Genomic DNA, 19551 nt, shown 5'->3' on the forward strand with positions numbered 1-19551 from the left:
AAGCTGTACGCCATTGTTCTTGTGCCTTATTGATGCATAACGAAACTCAAACAAATGGGGAACTGCAGACACCTAAACTGAAACGATATATCCGAAGGAATGATTTGCATCCCAGGAATGAATGCTCCTTCGCTCGTGCCATGTCCAGTCAATAATATTGGGCATCAGTTTCTTGACTGAGAGTCGTGTTCCGTTGCAGTGGGAAGCAGGATTTATATTCCTGAGAAAGATAATCGGTGCCACAATCATCCGCTCCAAGGTGTTCGAGGGTACTCCAGGTCACTCCAACTTTTTAGTGATAGATTTACACCCTAGTGCTGAAGCGGTCGACCTCGGCAATCTTCGAGATTCGTCCTGGCAATCTTTGAAACACAAACTATGAATCGCTTATTCATCGCTGTGCGACGTCTGGCGTACACTTTACGTACTGGTACTGTTGTTATTTACACAGCAAAGCCAAACTATAGAATTCATTCTAGGAATAAAATTCGCATCGAGAAATGTTATATAATGTGTGCGTGACACAGTTGTTAGCTTAAAATAACAAAGGTTTAAAAAATTCATATCGATCGATCATACTATCGATTCAATTCAGATTTCATTTCCATTCATTTGGCAGTACTAACTGAACCGGATGTGCTCCCTCCTTACTCCTCAAACCCGTACCAAAATCTGTCGCTAAAAAGTGCGCAGATAGTACATCGTTCGGTAGACTTGTAAATTTTTAGGAATCAATAATTCTTGTAAAAGTTGCATGTTGCTGACGTTGACAGCTTCACTTCTTGGTGCAAGAGTTGCTCTTTGACACAGCCATGCGTATTTGGTGAAATGCTGCAGCCACGAATGTTAAAATTTCAGATCTGTGCGTGTTTATTATTATCTATCTTGTGTACTATAAGTTTCCTCTAAATAAATGATGAAATATGAGAATGAGTTAGTTGAAAAAAATATGGTTCACGTTTTACTTCTGTTGTAGTAAATCCTCGTATAGCCTAAAATTTGAAGTGAATGAGATGAATATCGGGTAAATATGAAATAATTAAAACGATTACAAGTAATATAAATAATTAATGAAAGCAGGTGTTTACCTGCATAAAGATTCATCTTACGCCTATGTTAGAAATTTAAGATCTCTGCGTGATTTGACTGGGCATAGCACAGGTACAACAAACACTTCCGAATATTACGGGCTGATTACCATGCGTTTTCGTTGAAATGTTGTGCCCAGCTATGACAAAAATTTCAAATCTTTGCGTGCCGAAGATTTGGCTGGGCATCGTACTCATGCACACAGCCAGACATACATCACGTACTGAACGAAAATGACTTCCTGTGCTACGGACTTAAAATAACACCTTGATTGATATATGTATTATTCCTTGTTTATTATTATCTATTTTCTGTCTTATATGTTTCTTCTCAATGCATGTATGTCTAACCCTTGTCCTATTTCTCTGCGGGGTTTGATGCAGTCAGATGAATCTTAGTAGCGAGTTTTTACGTGATTTTTAATGACTTTCATGACGTCAACCTCACCAGAAGTGTTAATAAGATGAATGAATGACGTGTTATGATAGTAAGAATAAAGAGGATGAAACCCGGTACCGGCACATAGGCTACTCCTCTCGAATAGCTCATGACTTTACGTTCCCATCCGACGGACGAATCACCATCAATAGCGTCATATGCCCTCACTCCATATGAGAACGAAAATGGCTTCCTGCGCCATGGACTTAAAATGGCTCCTTGGCTTGCATTACCTACTATCGTATGTTCATTGCCTAGCGACAGTGAATCTATGCATTTAATCCTGGATTGTTACATCCCACCACACGTTTTCCACCAGTTTTTCGCTCATAACTCAACAACGAAAGCGATAATTAAAAATCCAACTTCGAGGTGCATTCGGAACCCCTTACATCTACCTATGTTAAAAATTTCAGATCTCTGCGTGCCGTAGATTTGCCTGGGCATCGGACACACACACATATACACACACACATTTCCTTTTATTATTATAGGTTAAAAATATCGTCACCTTAGGTTACTACACACGTAATATCTTCAGCTGAACCTAATCTACTGTTCTTCATATCATACTCGAAAACATAATCTTTCTTAACATAACTTCACAGTCTCTTTAAGACGGGATAATTCAACCTAACCTATTCTTCAGCAGTTATCTTTTCCTTTGTGGCATCTGGATCGGAAACACAACTAAAGCCGGGAATACAAGGTGAAAAATTTTTGTTCCATTCCCAGACTACTGTACGAATATTCTTCCAGCCAATATGCAAAGTTCTCGAGTTGTTTAAATATGAACCGAACCGATCCGAACTATGTTATTTCTATTCCTACCACCAAAACAGTGGCTCTTGGGCCATTGTAAGTGGAGTATGTTAGCTTGTTGATTTTGAATGTTTGGCTGTATGTTTGTACATTTACTTTTCTCCTCTAGTGTAGAGATCACCACCAACAACGGAGGGCCAACCCAAGGTGAAACCGCGTAACACCGTACCCGCCATAGCATACCCTCGTTTATTGAGCAAAACATTTTTACAATATATTTATATTTACAGGCAAGTATACATTTCTATGTATCATTTTGTTTTTTTTCTAAGAATGTTTTTTTCTCTTCTTAGCTATTTTCACACTTATAAATATTTACATATAGGCCTATACACACTGGTTATTGAATTATATGCATTGTTATACTTGAATAGATAATCTGAAGATGATTTTCTAGTGCCTCTTCTTCGGCATTGTTATTTGTCCAACACTTGAATTTGGCAAACATTTGATTTGTATTACAATTATATACATTTTTTACATTAAAATCAGTGAGGGCTACCAAGGCTATCGGTGAAGCCCAAACCACAATTGAGAACGATGGAAGTATAAAGCACATTATAATGTAAGCATCTGACACATTGTTTCATTTTCAATACTTGAAAGCAGTGAGAATAAACGTCGGACGTATTTCTGAGAGCTAAGCATCGGAAACTGATATCGCAGCCCAGACTCTCGTCTCTCTCCACTCTACTCACCTATAGCGCCATGCTTTGGTATATCAGACAGGAGCGGGGACCGGAGGGATAGGTGTGCTAAGCTTCGGTCCGTCAGATCGCCACTACTATCAACCATGCGTTACTCATCGTATATACTTCCTCATCTCATACTTCTGACTTAATCATATAGATAACAGAGTGCTGGTATTTCATTCCCGTTTCCTTCTACATCCTCGTAGGAGGACACTGCAGGGCTGCTGTTATAGGAGCAATACAGTTTTATTTTTATAGGTACAACTGCTAAAATGAAATGCAATCTTTCAGGTTCTCTTTTGTTGGTTGGAATCGAACCCGTGATCATGGGTCAGACACCACCACGGATCTTCCAAGGAAGCTAATAAACCAGTGAACGATGGGCACGACCGCTGTAAAAATTCAGCATTTGTACTTAATAATAATAATAATAATAATAATAATAATAATAATAATAATAATAATAATAATAATGGTGCATGGTGTCTGTGTAGGGTTGGTGGTGTCCTAATGGGGATAACATGAATGGCGAAGACGTCATAAACACCCAGTCCGCAAGCCAGGGAATTTAACAGTATGAGGGGGTTGGTTCTGAAAATTGATCCGGGGCCATCGGAACAAAGACAAGCATTTTATCCATTTAGCCACTGAGCCCCGACATTGCTTGTGCCAGGCTCCTCACTTGCATCTGTCCTACCCGATCTGAGTTGATGAACTCTTGTTCATTTCAGACCCCGACGGTATTAGGTCACGAGGCCTAGGGAGTCTTTCATTTTCTTGCTCGTAGTGGACTTTGTGTTTCTTTGGCCTTTACCTTCATTTTCCTAATTGTCGGATCCCCTCTACTCCCCCCTCCCCCTGCCCACTGATTAGTGTTATCGGAGGATGATTGCCCAGTTGTACGTCCTCAAACAATATTCACCACCACCGCTGTGATAACAATGGTGCGGCACCACATTCTCTATGCGGTCCGTCCTTAATGTTATAAGTGGTGGCTGCAATAATATTCTAATTTGAAGGGGGTATGCGAAGTAGCTCCTTTGGGAAGACCTTTCGCATTACTGGCCATCCGCATGGTCGTTTGCAAGACTACTTTTTATTTCTTTATTCTCTCTCGACCGCGCGTCAAAATTTCTTTTTTATTTTATTATATTCTCCATTTTCTACCTTGAAAGCCTTGCAGGCGGCCGTGGACCGGGGGTGACAGTGGCTCTTGAGCGGCAGTGGTCTAGCGCCGGGGATGTCTTGGTATGACCGCGACAGAGTAACCAGTGCCGAAAGGAGATATGGGATTGCCTGGTGGGTTTAGGGAGGTTTCTCATAACTTCTCCTTTACGGAGGGGTGGAAGTAGCTGGCAGAAGACTAGCCTTTGCACCTCAAGTTATTCTGTACTCTTGTACTAGGCTATGTTCCTGCGTTAGTACTCGCTTGTCGGTCATTTGTCCAAACAGGTAGGTCACCACGGGCTGTGAGGCGGGGCGGAGCCTCACGGCACCCCCCCCCCCAAAGAAAACACACATTCTATTTATCTCACCTAGAAAAAGGTCAACCTTGTCGAGCTAGGCTGAGCGATGACCGTCCGCCCAGGCCTCCAGTGATTTTCATCTTTCCGGATCGTTGATGAAGCACGAGGATGAACGTCATTACGTGGCTTCAGAAACTGCAAGCAGATTTCTGTCTTGCCATCATCGATGTCTTGATGTAGAGGAACAAGAGCTTGGGTAAGAATAGTGAGTGTTTTGGATAGCAATGTGTACTACTATGTATTCTTTCATCTGACTGTAAAATAAAGTTTCTCCGTGCAAGATCTTGTTTCCTGATTTTTTAAAGGTACATCGTACTTATAACACAAGGTGCCCGTCATCCTTGAAGGGTCTGCCTTACATAGGCTGCACCACTCTTAGAAACAAGCCATACAAAATACACCCTGGGGTGTACAAAATTCTCTGTACTTGAGGAGAGGTATACATTGGCCGAAAATTCCGGTTCCATTGGTACTCGTATCAAGGAAGACCAACGTAATATCCGTCTCAACCAGCCAGACAGATCAGCAATAGCTGAGCACGCCCTATCTATGTCGCATTCCAAGATGTTCGACTACTACTAACATGTTTTCATTCCCTCCTTTAAGGTGGTGGTGAGCCTCTTGGACGGTGACGCCGTCTCTCAGACCAGGAGATGCTTGGTGAAAGTGAGGGGGTAGACGTTGGTTGCTTATTCTAGGAACTGTCTCGGCATTCACCTTAGTGCAGGAGAATGGAAAACCACGAAAAACAATTTTCAAGGCAGCCGAAGGTGGGGACCAGTCCCTCTCCGTCTCCCGAATTCAGAGGCGTAGTGCCGTGGCCATCCCTCCTCTGCTCGGTTGGCCGGTCAGAGTGCAGAGCTGTTGGATCACGGACCAGCCGTGACCACTTGTAGGCCCAGACTCACCCTGCATCCGCCGACCCGATGTTCGAGCTCTTACCCACACTAAACACTACAGGTCTGGGATTATACGGGAAGCTGTGGAAGTACGTACTTCAACAGGGACACCCTTTGTCACTTAAATAATACGTGGTTGCCAGCCATGAAGGATTTATATAGATGTCCTTTCACTATTATTATTTCTTTCCGATTTATGAATATTGAATTTTCACGACCGCATTGTAATCGAAACAGACTTTCAACGTATTAGGTCGTGTTACGTACATGTCATACGTGTTGAAGAGATGTTAAGTACAGAACAAAAATGGCCAGCCGGACACCAGTGGGATCCGAACCCACAACCTCCCGATTTCGCGTCGGTTGCTCTACCAATTGAGCTATGGTGGCCTAGGCCATCTTAGTTCTGTTTGAAGGGATCTGAGCTACAGGTCTGACACTGCTGCTAGCACACTGTAGAGTGCGTTTAAGTCGCCCGTTGGGGCATGTAATGAATAATGAATTTTCACGACCGCATTGTGGTTGTGGGTTCGGGTCCCAGTGGTGTCCGGCTGGCCATTTTTGTTCTGTACTTAACATCTCTTCAACACGTATGACATGTACGTAACACGACCTAATACGTTGAAAGTCTGTTTCGATCTTTCCGATTTTTTACAAATTCGTATTCTCCTCATCACGAAATGGTTCGCACTGCGCATGGGGAGCCATCTAGTGGCGAACGAGAGTACAACTTGCTATAGACAACGGTAAAGCATTCTTAAGTTCAAATCATTCAAACCTTCATTCATTTTTAGAGGTCTCGTGAACAAACGAGATTTTCTTTCGAAGAGGGAGAGCAAAGTTCTCTGTGGAAAAAAAACCTAAAAGCTTATTATCGTATCTACATACAAACTATTATTATCTATGTAATGTCATCATCATTCATTGTGCAACATTTGAATCACTAGTATACTGTATTTCAAGGAAAGTGTGTGTTTGGTGGTTACTTACACTAATGCCTGTATTTCATGTACATCATCCTTCAGTTGGTCAGTTTCGTTTGTAAATGGTCTGAAGGAATGCAGTTTATCAAGTTTCCATTGACTCAAGGAGAAGTATAACTGGTCAACCATCCTACGCAAAATTTGAAAAGTTCCAACAATGCTTAGAATGAATGTATTGTCCAAAGACATACAAGCACTATAAAGGGCATGAAACTGAAAGACGCCCCAGGCCTCGGAAACCTAACACCGTCGGAATATAAGAAGAATAGCAGTTGACCAAGGGAGGTCGGATAAGAAATATGAAAGCGAGTAGCCTGACACAAATATCTGGAAGCAATATCAGGCTCAAAAATGCTACAAAAATTAAAGCCTCTGGGACCCCTTTTAGTCTCCTTTTACAACAGGCTTGCGATACCGTGAGTGTATTCTACCGGCCCCACTCAGAGAGGGAAAGTAACATTATTACTGCTATTATTATTCCTGTCCTATTACTAAATTCATTAGTCAGCCCTTACCGTATTCAGGTCTACTTTTACGGCTGAATATTTTTTCTTACACCAACGCTGTGTGGTGGGACGTCATCAGTATTATGTGTTTCTGTAGGATGATGTGTTTAGTGTGTATGATGATAGTAATAATAATAATAATAATAATAATAATAATAATAATAATAATAATAATAATAATAATAATAATAATAATAATAATAATACCAGCTGTTCCCTGGCTATTTAAACTGCACGGACCAACGGACTTGAACTTGTAAACTTCCAAAGAATTTCGTCTTCAACAGTTAGATGGCTCTAACATCGATTTGCTAGCTTACTCTCACGCACCAAAAACAAAACTAGAACTTAAGAAATTTCATTTATGTTATTGGTAACCTTTTTCTGAAGACTTTTGTTTTAAATGTAACGAAGTTGTCAACACTTCAGCTGGTTCCTCCTCTGCTGTAATATATCAGATGCTTGTAAATATGTTCTCTAGCCAATCAAAACCGGGGTTGTGAACAGGAATCCAGCCTACCAACAAAGTGTGGTTCAATTTAATAAGGCCGTCTTGTCTGAATTGCTCCAGTGCTTGGGAGTGTAACTTGACGGAGGCCTAGGAGGCAGGGGCGCGGCCTGCTTGAAGAATATCCAGTGATACAAGGCAATGGCAGAATTTTCCTATACATGTTATAGCGCCTGCGGGTAGTTTAAAGGGAAGATTTTAGCCGTTTTCTTTTAATATAATTTTGTAAACTGGTGGTTTAAATGTAGGATTTTCGGGGAAGTCTGAGGACTCTATTTCTATTCCCTACCGAAAAATATGTAATGTTAGGGAAAGAAGAGTGCTGACCATCTGCCGTCTCCCATTCAACCTTGCAGTTGCGTGACAAATTTTTCAAACACTAAATTTTGTAAATCTCGTCTTGGCTTTAAAGGTTCCTCCTTTAGTCACCCTGTTGTAGTATGGGATTAACCTCTGTATCTTTGGGTCATAAGCCCACTTAGGTTTTTAGTAATTTCTATAAGGAGTGTTGGAGTTTCGCCTCCTTGCCTTTTGTTAAATGGCCAGTTATGTGCAACATTTTCTCTTTTACTCTTAAGGCCATGTAGTATGGGTAATTACGCCCCTGTTTATCCTGTATTATCCATAAGACAACTGCTCTTCGTTGCAGCTCAAAACGCTTAAAAGGCCTGTCATTCACTAAACCAACCATCGCAAAGGGGTAACCTAAGTGTAATGGTAGCCCACATCTTGGACTCATCGTACGCCACTGATTATATTATTAAAACAGAATTTGAAAACAGGAGGATGGAAGAAGAATATGAATAAAGAGAAAGAAAGAAAGAAAGAAAGGAAGAAAAAAATGAAAGAATTTCAGTCTGAGTTTAAAGGGGATTTTGTCAATTAATGTCTTTACATGTGTTTTCTTGAAGGGAAATCGAGATTTACTGCTGCATATTAGACGAATTATTTTTCATTAAATTGTTATATAAAATAAAATATTGGCACTGTTATGTAGATATTATCACTGAATTTATTGCTTACTATTGAGGTATTGCGGGTAGTGTCACCTCACTTCACTTGTAAATACGTACCTATGACAGCTTGGCCGGTACAGTAAACAGTAAACCATGTAATGAAAAATAATTCGTTTAATATACAGCAATCATAAAATCTCAATATTCCTTCAAGTAAAGCCATGTGAAGAAATTAATTATCAAACTCCCTATTACACCCTTATTACACAACTATGACTTGGCCTTGTGGTTTGGTTCACTATCGGGAACCCTAAAGATAGTTTTTTACGGTTTGTTATCCTCACATCATGCTGTACACCTGAGCAATGGGCATTACCACTTCCGTCCCAGTCCCAGCGCTTTCCTATTTCAACGTCCCTGAAAACCTGCCTGTGTTAGATCGACGTTAAAATCGCTTAAGAAAGGAAATAAACAACCAAAATTAGCCAAAATAATATGATCTGAACAATTTTTTTGAGCTTTCTTGTACACTTTATGCTGCTCTACCACTTTTATTGGGTATGGTCTATGAAGATAAGGCGAAGAACCGTACTGAAACTTAATCATGACATATGGAGAACAATGAATAGACCACAAATAAGACAACCAGAAGCACGAGCATTTTCCGGACGAGATATAACAAAATGTTCAATAATTTTTTTTTTCCAAAATAGCCTGTATCAGTTTTTCTGATATGTCAATACCCACGATGTAATTTGGTGTAGTTGACATTCATTATGAATTTCACAAATTTCTGGGAGCAAGATATACTTTAGAAATGCTTGATTTTCACCCATCAGGTGTACATCATTTGTAAATAAGAGACAAAAGAGAAACGAGGGTACATGCTTTCCACATTATGACTAAAACTAGCTGACGTACCCGTGCTTAGCTACGGAATTCAACATCGTATACAGAGTTCTAGGTGAAGTAGTGCACATTTATAATATTTTATTAAATCGCATAGCTCTTGGCGTTACCGCAGAAACACGACGGGCAGGTCACCATACATTGTTTCTCATATGAAGACCGAGTTAGGGAATTTTCATCGTAATGGCAGGCCCCCTTCCCTACTGCCAGTCACAATCGAATTCATCACTTCTCATTATAATGGAAGACACTCACTCTCCACCTGCCATTTTATATGCTCAGAAAAACTGTCTCTGTGGTTTTTCGAAAGTTTTAAAGGATCTACCAATGGTCAGAAAACCACCATGACAGAATATTAATGCAATAAAGTGGTTTACAAGTACAAATTCAGAGACAAGTTATTGATTAATATTAATGTTTTGTTATTGGAATATTACATATCGATTTTTATGCACACACGCTGACTTCATTATTTAATAGGACTAACGGTTTAGGCAAGTTATTCACTTTTAAGGGTCCCAGGAGTACATTTTCCTATGGTTTCGTTCATACTTTATTTCCCCGCACCTCCCCCTTAGGATATACAGTAATAGTAAGTAGGCTGTATGTTGAATGAATGAATGACGTGTGGCCTCCGGAGAGGCCTGGTGCAGGTCTATTGATTTGACTCCCGTAGGCGACCTGCGCGTCTTGATGAGGATGAAGTGATGATGAAGACTACACATACACGCAGTCCACGTTCCAGGGGAATTAACCAGTTATGGTTAAAATTCCCGACCCTGCCGGGAATCGAATCCGGGATCCCTGTGACCAAAGGCCAGCACGCTAACCATTTAGCCATGGAGCCGGATGGCTCCAGAGGTTACAGTTGTAAGCTTGCCAAATTTGACCACAGGTCGTCAGGTAGTTTTGTCGTGAAAGAAACCAAGGATAAAGAATGCGCCAGAACATAGCAAAACTTTTTTCTCGAAAGCTAATCATAATAATGTTATTTGCTTTACGTCCCACTAAATACTTTTACGCTTTTCGGAGACGCCAAGATGCCGGAAATTAGTCCCGTACTAGTTCTTTTACGTACGGTATCAGTAAATCTACCGCCATGAGGCTGATGTATTTAAGACCTTCAATTAACATCAGACTGAGTCTGGATCAAACCTGCCAAGTTGGTGTCAGAAGGCCAGCGCCTCAACAGTCTTAGCGACTCAGCCCGGCTCTCGAAAACTGTTAAAGATACGAAGAAAATATAAACTTTTCTGGAAAATCGAATTTCAAATACACTTGGTGCGCTCCATTGTTCACTAAGGCTAGCCGTTTAGGCAGCGTATATAATATTAATGGTACCAAGCGTACGTTTTCCTTTGACTTGCTTCGCATTTTCTTTCACTACATTGCTCACTTAAAAGAAAATGTGATAGTAAGTCGTCTATGTGTTAACCAAAAATGTCTGTTATAAGCTTGCCAAACTTCAGCTTCAAAAGTCAAGTAGTTTTACGTAAATAAAACAACAACAACAACAACAACAAAACAGACAGGCAAACATACAAACTTTCAGCTTTAATATTGCTGCCATTTTTCCTTCAATCACTGTTCTCGCGGGAACCCTTTGACATTCCGTGGTGGTACATAGCCTACGTTACCCAGAAGAGTATTACTATATCTTTCAAATGGTGAATGAAATTTCAAAAATAGTCCACTAGTTTCTGAGATTATCTGTTATATACAAACAAACTCGCAGTCTCTCCTTTTATATTAGTGTAGATTACGAAAATTTGACAGAGACTTTTTAGAGCATAATTTTCCCGAAATTAGGTAAACTTACGTCACATGAAGCGAGAGAATGATGTAATGACTTACCCATAATATTGTCGTTGACAGCATCGTCGTATCTTCTGGGTTCTTTCAGTGGCCAACTTAGCACAAGAATGCGTTCGGTATCAATGGTCTCGCTGTACAAATCGACGATTTTATCCTCTCGTTCAGTTTTTAATCGTTTTTGTTACGGATGTTTCCTTATATGTGGGTAACCTTGCGGGCCGACAAGTAGGCCGGCTGAGTGAGATGACATTTAAGGCGAACAGAAGGTCTAGAGCGAACTGCAAGTCTCTACCCACCTAACTGTGTCATACTCCACAATTATCAATGCCACTTGCAGTCAACCACGTGGTAACTCAGATAACCTCCATGCCATGGAATTTTACATTCCTCTTCCTCTTTCTCTCCATATGATTATAGTTCATTCTGAAGGCATCTCTGTGGTTTAGCGACAGCGAAGGCTATCATGGGAGCTCGTCGTGGTGTTTGACAGGAGAATTAATGACTTGCACACTCCGTGGAGGAACAGTATTTTTTTGTTTGTTTGATTGCGTGTGGTCTCCGCAGAGGCCTGGTGCAGGACTTTATAATTGACTCCCATGGGCGACCTGCGCGTCTGGGTGTGTGACGGTGAATCCCAGGGATGAACAGAGAGCGGAAAATCGTTCTCAAGGTAATGAATCATCTTAATTCACAATGACCAAATGGCGTCAGAATCTTGAAAGAGCAAGAGAAGGTTAAAGGCAAGCTATTTTTTGTGACATCCTTAAATTATGAATATCACATGAGCACTAAAATCTTCAATGTAACACGCATTTATAAAGTAAGCAATTTGGAAACGCTAGCAATATATACCAAAAATTTCAAATTGTTGTAAATAATAAAGTAAGATATAATGTGAACTTCTTACAATAATAGGATGTATTTTGAATTATGTCGTGTGAAATGAGACGAAACATTTTGGATGTCTCGACATTTCACGAAGACATTTACCTTACTTCCTCGGAGGAAACCGCTGTTGTTGTTAGAACAGTGGATTGTTCCAATAATGTTATAGGTTTATATCGAACCAAACAATTAAACAAACTTTTCATCATTATTACAAAAATCAACTCTTTCAATAATGCCGAATACTGTATCAAACCAAACAATGAAATCAGCTTTCTGAAATTATGCGAAGAATCGCCTGTTCTAACAATGGCGAATTGTTGGCATCAAACTAAACATTTAAACGTAATTGTTGGCATTATTAGAAGAGTCGTCTGTTCTGCAGAAGTAAAGTAAAACATTCGTAAAGAGTCAAAATGTACAACCAACTTACAAATTTATCAAGGCACATATCCTGAAGACTATCATGGTCAGTTCTTGGAGTGTGAATGAACAACTCAAAACTGGTACGTGATGTTATAAAATAGGAGAATAGTCCTCTTTTGTATATCGTGATTAGTGTTGGGGACGTGCCGGTGAAGTGCTATAACTCCCCAATGGCGGATTAGAATCCTTAGCCTTTGGATGGTATTTTCAATTTGACCCTGTGTGGTGATACAAGAACATCCAGTCTTAAATCCCTGGCCAATTCCCAAACTTCACCTCGGAGCTCCGTCGTTTCCTGCGTGTTGCCCATAGGGTCGGTTGATGCATGCATTTCAATGGGCTTGGTAGACTGATATGAAATAGCAAATTCTGGCTCGGCGAGGAAATCAACGGGAAACTACCTCACTCCACATTTCCCTAGTATGCCTCTTCAGTGATGCCTAGGCCATCTATGGCAGCTGATGGTACAGCTGTTGAGGATCCAATCAGCCTTCGGGCTGAGGAGTGAACATAGATACATACAATCATCTACATGTGAAAATATTGTTGAATCAGCATTTTTTGTTGTTGTTGTTTTTAATTAAGGTGTTGTTGTTCATAAGCCCATAGACTGGATTGATGCAGATCTCCATGCCATCCTACACTGTGCTAACCTTTTAATTTCTACATAACTACTACAGCCTACATCTACTCTAATCCGCTTGTTATATTCGTTCTTCGGTCTACCTCCAACGTTCTTACCACATAACACTTCCCTCAAATCCCAACTGAACAAGTCCTGAGTGCCTTAAGATGTATCCTATCATTCTCTCTCTTCTTCTTGTCAAATTTAACGATATCGATCTCCTCTCACCAGTTCGATTCATTATGTCTTCATTGGTGATTCGATGTACCCACTTCACCTTCAGAATCTTTTTGTAACATCACATTTCCAAAGTTTCCTTATTTTCTGAAGAAAGGACTCCCTTGCTTGTGCTAGTCTGAATTTTATGTCCTCCTTACTTCTGCCATCGTTAGTTATTTTACTATCCAAGTAACTATATTCATCTATTTCCTTTAAAACTTCATTTCTTAATCTAATACTTCCTTCACCACCAAACTTCGATCTACTGCATACTTTCGTTTTGGACGTATTTATTTTCATCCTGTACTCCTTCCTCAAGACTCTTTCCATACCATTCGGCAATTTCTCCAGATCTTCTGAAGACTCAGATAAAATAACAATATCATCGGCAAATCTCAGGGTTTTGATTTCCTCTCCTTGAATTCCGATTCCCTTTCCAAATTCCTCTTTGATTTCCTTTGCCTCCTGATCTATATGAACATTGAAAAGGAAGGGGGCGGGGGACAAACTGCAGTCTTGTCTCACTCCTTTTCGGATTGCTACCATTATAAAATCTGTTCCCAAAACGTCCTCACCTCTACTTATAACAGATTAACGACCTGTCTGCATGATTTCGTCCCTCTCTAAGCCTCTTAAACTCACAGTACGCGTGCAATTAACTATTTAAATAAATACTCACAATTTTGCCCGTCACAGTCGGGTTTGGAAAAGAGACACAGTACAGCCACTGGCCTATTGGAAGTTACAGACGACATGGGATGTGCTATGAACGATGGACAGGTGACGTTATTTGCACTTCTTGATTTTAGTAGCGCCTTTCACACAGTAAATACCAGTACAGGAATACTGGTTGTTATATTGATATCACTTTATCTTGGACAGACAGCTCTACAATTCTTTCTCTCGTAGCATACCGAACGAAGACAATGCGTAATTCTTCGTAATAGGTTATCTGACTTGATAATGAAATATTCAGGTGTGCCATAGGGCTCAATACTTGGAGCACATAACTTTGTAATCTATATTAATGACATATAGCCGCGGCTAAGATATTGAATTGTGCTGGCAATATACAAATATTCTATCATTATAAAACTTCTGACTTCAATCAAACAATTGGTTGTATAAACTCTGACATAATATCTGCGCCTACGCCCATGAATTCTCCATTTTAATTAATCCATCACAATCCACAGGTATTATTTTGAACACATGAAGCAAATTAGCGCGGTAAGGAGCAAAACATTCCTCCGCTCGCATTATCTCCTAAAATTATTCCGTATGAAAACTCGGTAAGGAATCTTGGTGTAATTATAAACGTGATCCTTAACTGGGGAGAGTACATTACCAATGTGTGTAGAAACGTGTACGCATCACTCCACCCACTAAAATATCATTAAAATACACTGACTGACAGAGCAAATGCAACACCAAGAAGGAGTGGTTCGAAAGGGATGAAAGTTGGGGAAAAAACAGAGACGGCACGGACGAATAATTGATGTTTATTTCAAACCGATATGCAGGTTACACAATGCGCACGGCATCGACTCAGTAGGATGTAGGACCACCGCGAGCGGCGATGCACGCAGAAACACGTCGAGGTACAGAGTCAATAAGAGTGCGGATGGTGTCCTGAGGGATGGTTCTCCATTCTCTGTCAACCATTTGCCACAGTTGGTCGTCCGTACGAGGCTGGGGCAGAGTTTGCAAACGGCGTCCAATGAGATCCCACACGTGTTCGATTGGTGAGAGATCCGGAGAGTACGCTGGCCACGGAAGCATCTGTACACCTCGTAGAGCCTGTTGGGAGATGCGAGCAGTGTGTGGGCGGGCATTATCCTGCTGAAACAGAGCATTGGGCAGCCCCTGAAGGTACGGGAGTGCCACCGGCCGCAGCGCATGCTGCACGTAGCGGTGGGCATTTAACGTGCCTTGAATACGCACTAGAGGTGACGTGGAATCATACGCAATAGCGTTGTCTAGCGGTAGGGCGCTCCACAGTTACTGCCGGATTTGACCTTTCTCCACGCCGACGCCACACTCGTCTGCGGTGACTATCACTGACAGAACAGAAGCGTGACTCATCGGAGAACACGACGTTCCGCCATTCCCTCATCCAAGTCGCTCTAGCCCGGCACCATGCCAGGCGTGCACGTCTATGCTGTGGAGTCAATGGTAGTCTTCTGAACAGACGCCGGGAGTGCAGGCCTCCTTCAACCAATCGACGGGAAATTGTTCTGGTCGATATTGGAACAGCCAGGGTGTCTTGCACATGCTGAAGAATGGCGGTTGACGTGGCGTGCGGGGCTGCCACCGCTTGGCGGCGGATGCGCCGATCCTCGCGTGCTGACGTCACTCGGGCTGCGCCTGGACCCCTCGCACGTGCCACAAGTCCCTGCGCCAACCATCTTCGCCACAGGCGCTGCACCGTGGACACATCCCTATGGGTTTCGGCTGCGATTTGACGAAGCGACCAACCTGCCCTTCTCAGCCGATCACCATACCCCTCGTAAAGTCGTCTGTCTGCTGGAAATGCCTCCGTTGACGGCGGCCTGGCATTCTTAGCTATACACGTGTCCTGTGGCATACGACAACACGTTCTACAATGACTGTCGGCTGAGAAATCACGGTACGAAGTGGGCCATTCGCCAACGCCGTGTCCCATTTATCGTTCGCTACGTGCGCAGCACAGCGGCGCATTTCACATCATGAGCATACCTCAGTGATGTCAGTCTACCCTGCAATTGGCATAAAGTTCTGACCACTCCTTCTTGGTGTTGCATTTGCTCTGTCAGTCAGTGTATATTGCCAGTAAACATGAGAATTAAACTTATGAATACTCTGATCTTTCCTATATAAGCTCACCGGACAACAAATTAGACATCCTAGCGCGCACGCACTGAAAGATCGTTAAGCCTTTGCAGATGGCGCAAACGAGTCCCGTGTTCGACCACACGCGCACTGCCTCTACGCGAGCACAAGGCAGTAGCAATCAGTGAGACATTGAGGTGTAAACACAACATAAAAACCGTGTTTGTCCCCACTTTTACATCCTGGAGTATATGAAATTCCCTGTACTTACGGTAAGGTATACATCGGCCAAACATGCCGGTCCATTGGTACCCTTATCAAAGAACACAAACGAAATATTCGTCTCAAGCAACCAGAAAAATCAGCAATAGCTGAGCACGCTCTATCGTCGGGTCATGATGTCATGTTTCAAGATGCTCGATCTCTTTCTCATACTAGACACTACAGGTCCAGGATTATACGAGAAGCTGTGGAAATACGTAGAAATCCTAACAATTTCAACAGGGCACCGGCTATTAATTAAGTAATACCTGATTGCCAGCCTATAAGAGTTTACGTAGGTAGTTCCCTTCCCTGTCCTTTCACTATTGTTATTTCGTCTCGGTGCTTTCCAAATTTGTTCATTCCTCGTCGCCAGATGTTTAATTCGAGGCTTGTGTATACATCATACACCTGTCAATGTTATATGTTACGTACACACGTTTATGTGAACCACTTAGACTGATTATATGGCTCGATCAGCTTCCGCTTCGAAAGCTAGCGTTGTGCCACGTCCTGGGAGCCATCTAGTGGCGAATGAACGTACCATTTCTATTATATATTATTATTCTAACGTCTAAATTTTAAAAAGTCATTGTTTAAGAGACCTTTCTCGTGGACAGCCGATATTTCTTCTGAGGACGCAGAAGACAGTTCTCTGCGAAACGTAAAGAATTTCACCTTATTTCCTTGACACGGCATAAGCCCAAAAGCCTATACAGCACCATATCTATAAGAACGGGCCGTGAAAGCATCAATGGCAACAGATTAAGAATATGTTTCTTATATAGCCTATACACTCTTAAAGAAGTGTGGTTAAGTGTAAGAGAAGACCATGACTCGTCATTTCAACACCACGAATAACGAAAAATGTAATAATAATAATAATAATAGTAATAATAATAATAATAATAATAATAATAATAATAGTCGCAAAGAGTTCTAAAATATATTTCGCCATCATCACGCGAATAATCAGGCTTAAATGTTTTAAAAATGAATATTTTAAAGCAAATCTTACAGCTATTGCAATACATTGATATTATTAAGGTAATAATTCCAAAACAAAAGGTAAGATCCTAAAAGAAATCCTAAGTAAATGTTTAAACCTAAAAGTCCGGGGCTTAGTAATAACTAATGTTTAGTTAACATGTCGATCCATAACATCTCTAATAAGCGAGCCGTTCATTTTGTTTTTATTTTGGTTATTTGTTCTCTCCACTTAAGTTCCGTCCATCCCAGTTTGGATTACATCTCATAGCCTGAAGTAGTTTCTTCAGGGTTGAGAGGTTGCAACATTAGCATAGTTATGAATGCACCCACTGACAAACTGACCGGTCTTGGCTTCAAATGCCAACCAGCAGATTTGTTTGGCTGTGTGTTTTGTAGTATATTTGGGTGGGGTTGAGACATTGTCCTGCCAGGTGATGTAAGAGAAACGGAAATAGCGAGGACAGCTACACCGAGATACTGCCCCGCCCTCTCCCACGCTGTACGGCAGGCCAATGTGCGGTAGCAAATATAGTCTGCATAAAATGAGGATAACACCATTTGTTTAAAGACCATTCAATTTCTATTAACTTTAAGTGAGTCGTGAATGTCAGAATTTCATCATGTAGGAGTTCTGGAATGTGCCAGACACCAACGATAGAACTGGCGGATTTAAACATCCACAAATGCCGTCAAACTCAACTCGGACCAAACTCTACCTTCAGAACACAAGGATAACGACTAACTCACGGAACCAGTGAGGACAGCTTTAATAATAATAATAATGTGTAACACTGGTAATAGGCATTAACTGGGACTGTGGTTTATTCGAATGGGTAAACGTTCGTATTACCCTAAATAACACGTAATACTATATTAGATAGTGATGAGACAGAGAAGTGAGCGTAGTGTATTTTTGAGTGGAAGTTACTGTATTATCACACAAATGTGAAAGGAACCTAATTTTGAAAGAAATTTTCAGTAGGCACTATTATTAGACAGTACATTTCAAAACACAGTAATGTGGTTCTTATGCAAGGAACCTGTTTTGTAAGTACAAAACAGAATAAAATACACAATTACTTGCGGTGTTTGTCATTTCTATGTTATAGCCTGACTTTCGTTGGAGATTAATTTAATTAACAATTTACTGTTTTTAATTATATTCCATTAAATACTGGCTTAAATATTCGTTTTAAATACAGGGTAATGGTTAAATTCTTTCTTCACACAGCAAGTGAGATTTTCTTTATCTTTCCTCTATCATGAATTATGTTCAGACTATGCTAGTTTTGAATTCGCGAGGAGCTGAAACCTGGGTTCTGTAATAATAATAATAATAATAATAATAATAATAATAATAATAATAATAATAATAATAATAATAATAATAATTCGATTCCAGACTCTGCCACGAAATTTGAAAAGTGGTGCGAGGACTGGAACGAGGTCCACTCAGCCTCGGGAGGTCAACTGAGTAGAGGTGGGTTCGATTCCCACCTCAGCCATCCTGGAAGTGGTTTTCCGTGGTTTCCCACTTCTCCTCCAGGCAACTTAAGGCCACGGCCGCTTCCTTCCATCCTCCTTGTCTATCCCTGCCAATCTTCCCATCCCCCCCCCCCACAAGGCCCCTGTTCAGCACAGCAGGTGAGGCCGCCCTTGATGTGGTAGAGGTGGGATCCCTCGCTGAGTCCGAGGGAAAACCTTACCCTGGAGGGTAAACAGATAAAGCAGAAGAAGAAGATTATTTATTAATTATGTGTGAAGTGAATTTTTGTAGATTTATGTATTTATTGTGACGCTGATTTATATTTTACGAAATATTTTGTAGTATTACAGTTATTGTTGTGAGTTTAATTTAAATTTTTAGGTTTAGATTATTTTGTTTCGCGTTGAACTTCCTCCTTGTGGAAGTCCAGACTGTCTTGGGAGTCGGTGATTCTTTCAAATAAGTAATGAAAATAAGTGGCAACTGTATGTATTTACACTTCGTGCTATAGATATGATGTACACGATTCCAACTTACTGTCATTGCCATTGTCACCAAACAACCTAGCAAACTCGAAAACTATGGATTCAACACTAATCTCGGTCATTTAGGTCATTTTCTTCTCACCCCTTCTCACACCCCACGCCGATGGTGCTGAACGTTAACTTAAACGGCTTCCAGAGTGTCACAATTTGTCTCTGTGAC

General features: G+C 41.0%; 1 protein-coding gene across 1 annotated transcript in view; it reads right to left on the minus strand.

Moving 5' to 3' along the window:
• The window catches only part of LOC136866461 (uncharacterized), a 33955-nt gene extending 22513 nt beyond the window's left edge, over positions 1-11442 (minus strand). The window contains exon 1 of the mRNA XM_067143444.2: positions 11183-11442. Within this exon, the coding sequence (XP_066999545.2) occupies positions 11183-11206 (24 nt within the window). The 5' untranslated portion in view covers positions 11207-11442. The remainder of the gene's footprint in view (positions 1-11182) is intronic.
• Positions 11443-19551: the final 8109 nt, after the last annotated feature.

The sequence above is a fragment of the Anabrus simplex genome, chromosome 1 (genome assembly GCF_040414725.1).
Source record: "Anabrus simplex isolate iqAnaSimp1 chromosome 1, ASM4041472v1, whole genome shotgun sequence".
Lineage (NCBI taxonomy): Eukaryota > Metazoa > Arthropoda > Insecta > Orthoptera > Tettigoniidae > Anabrus > Anabrus simplex.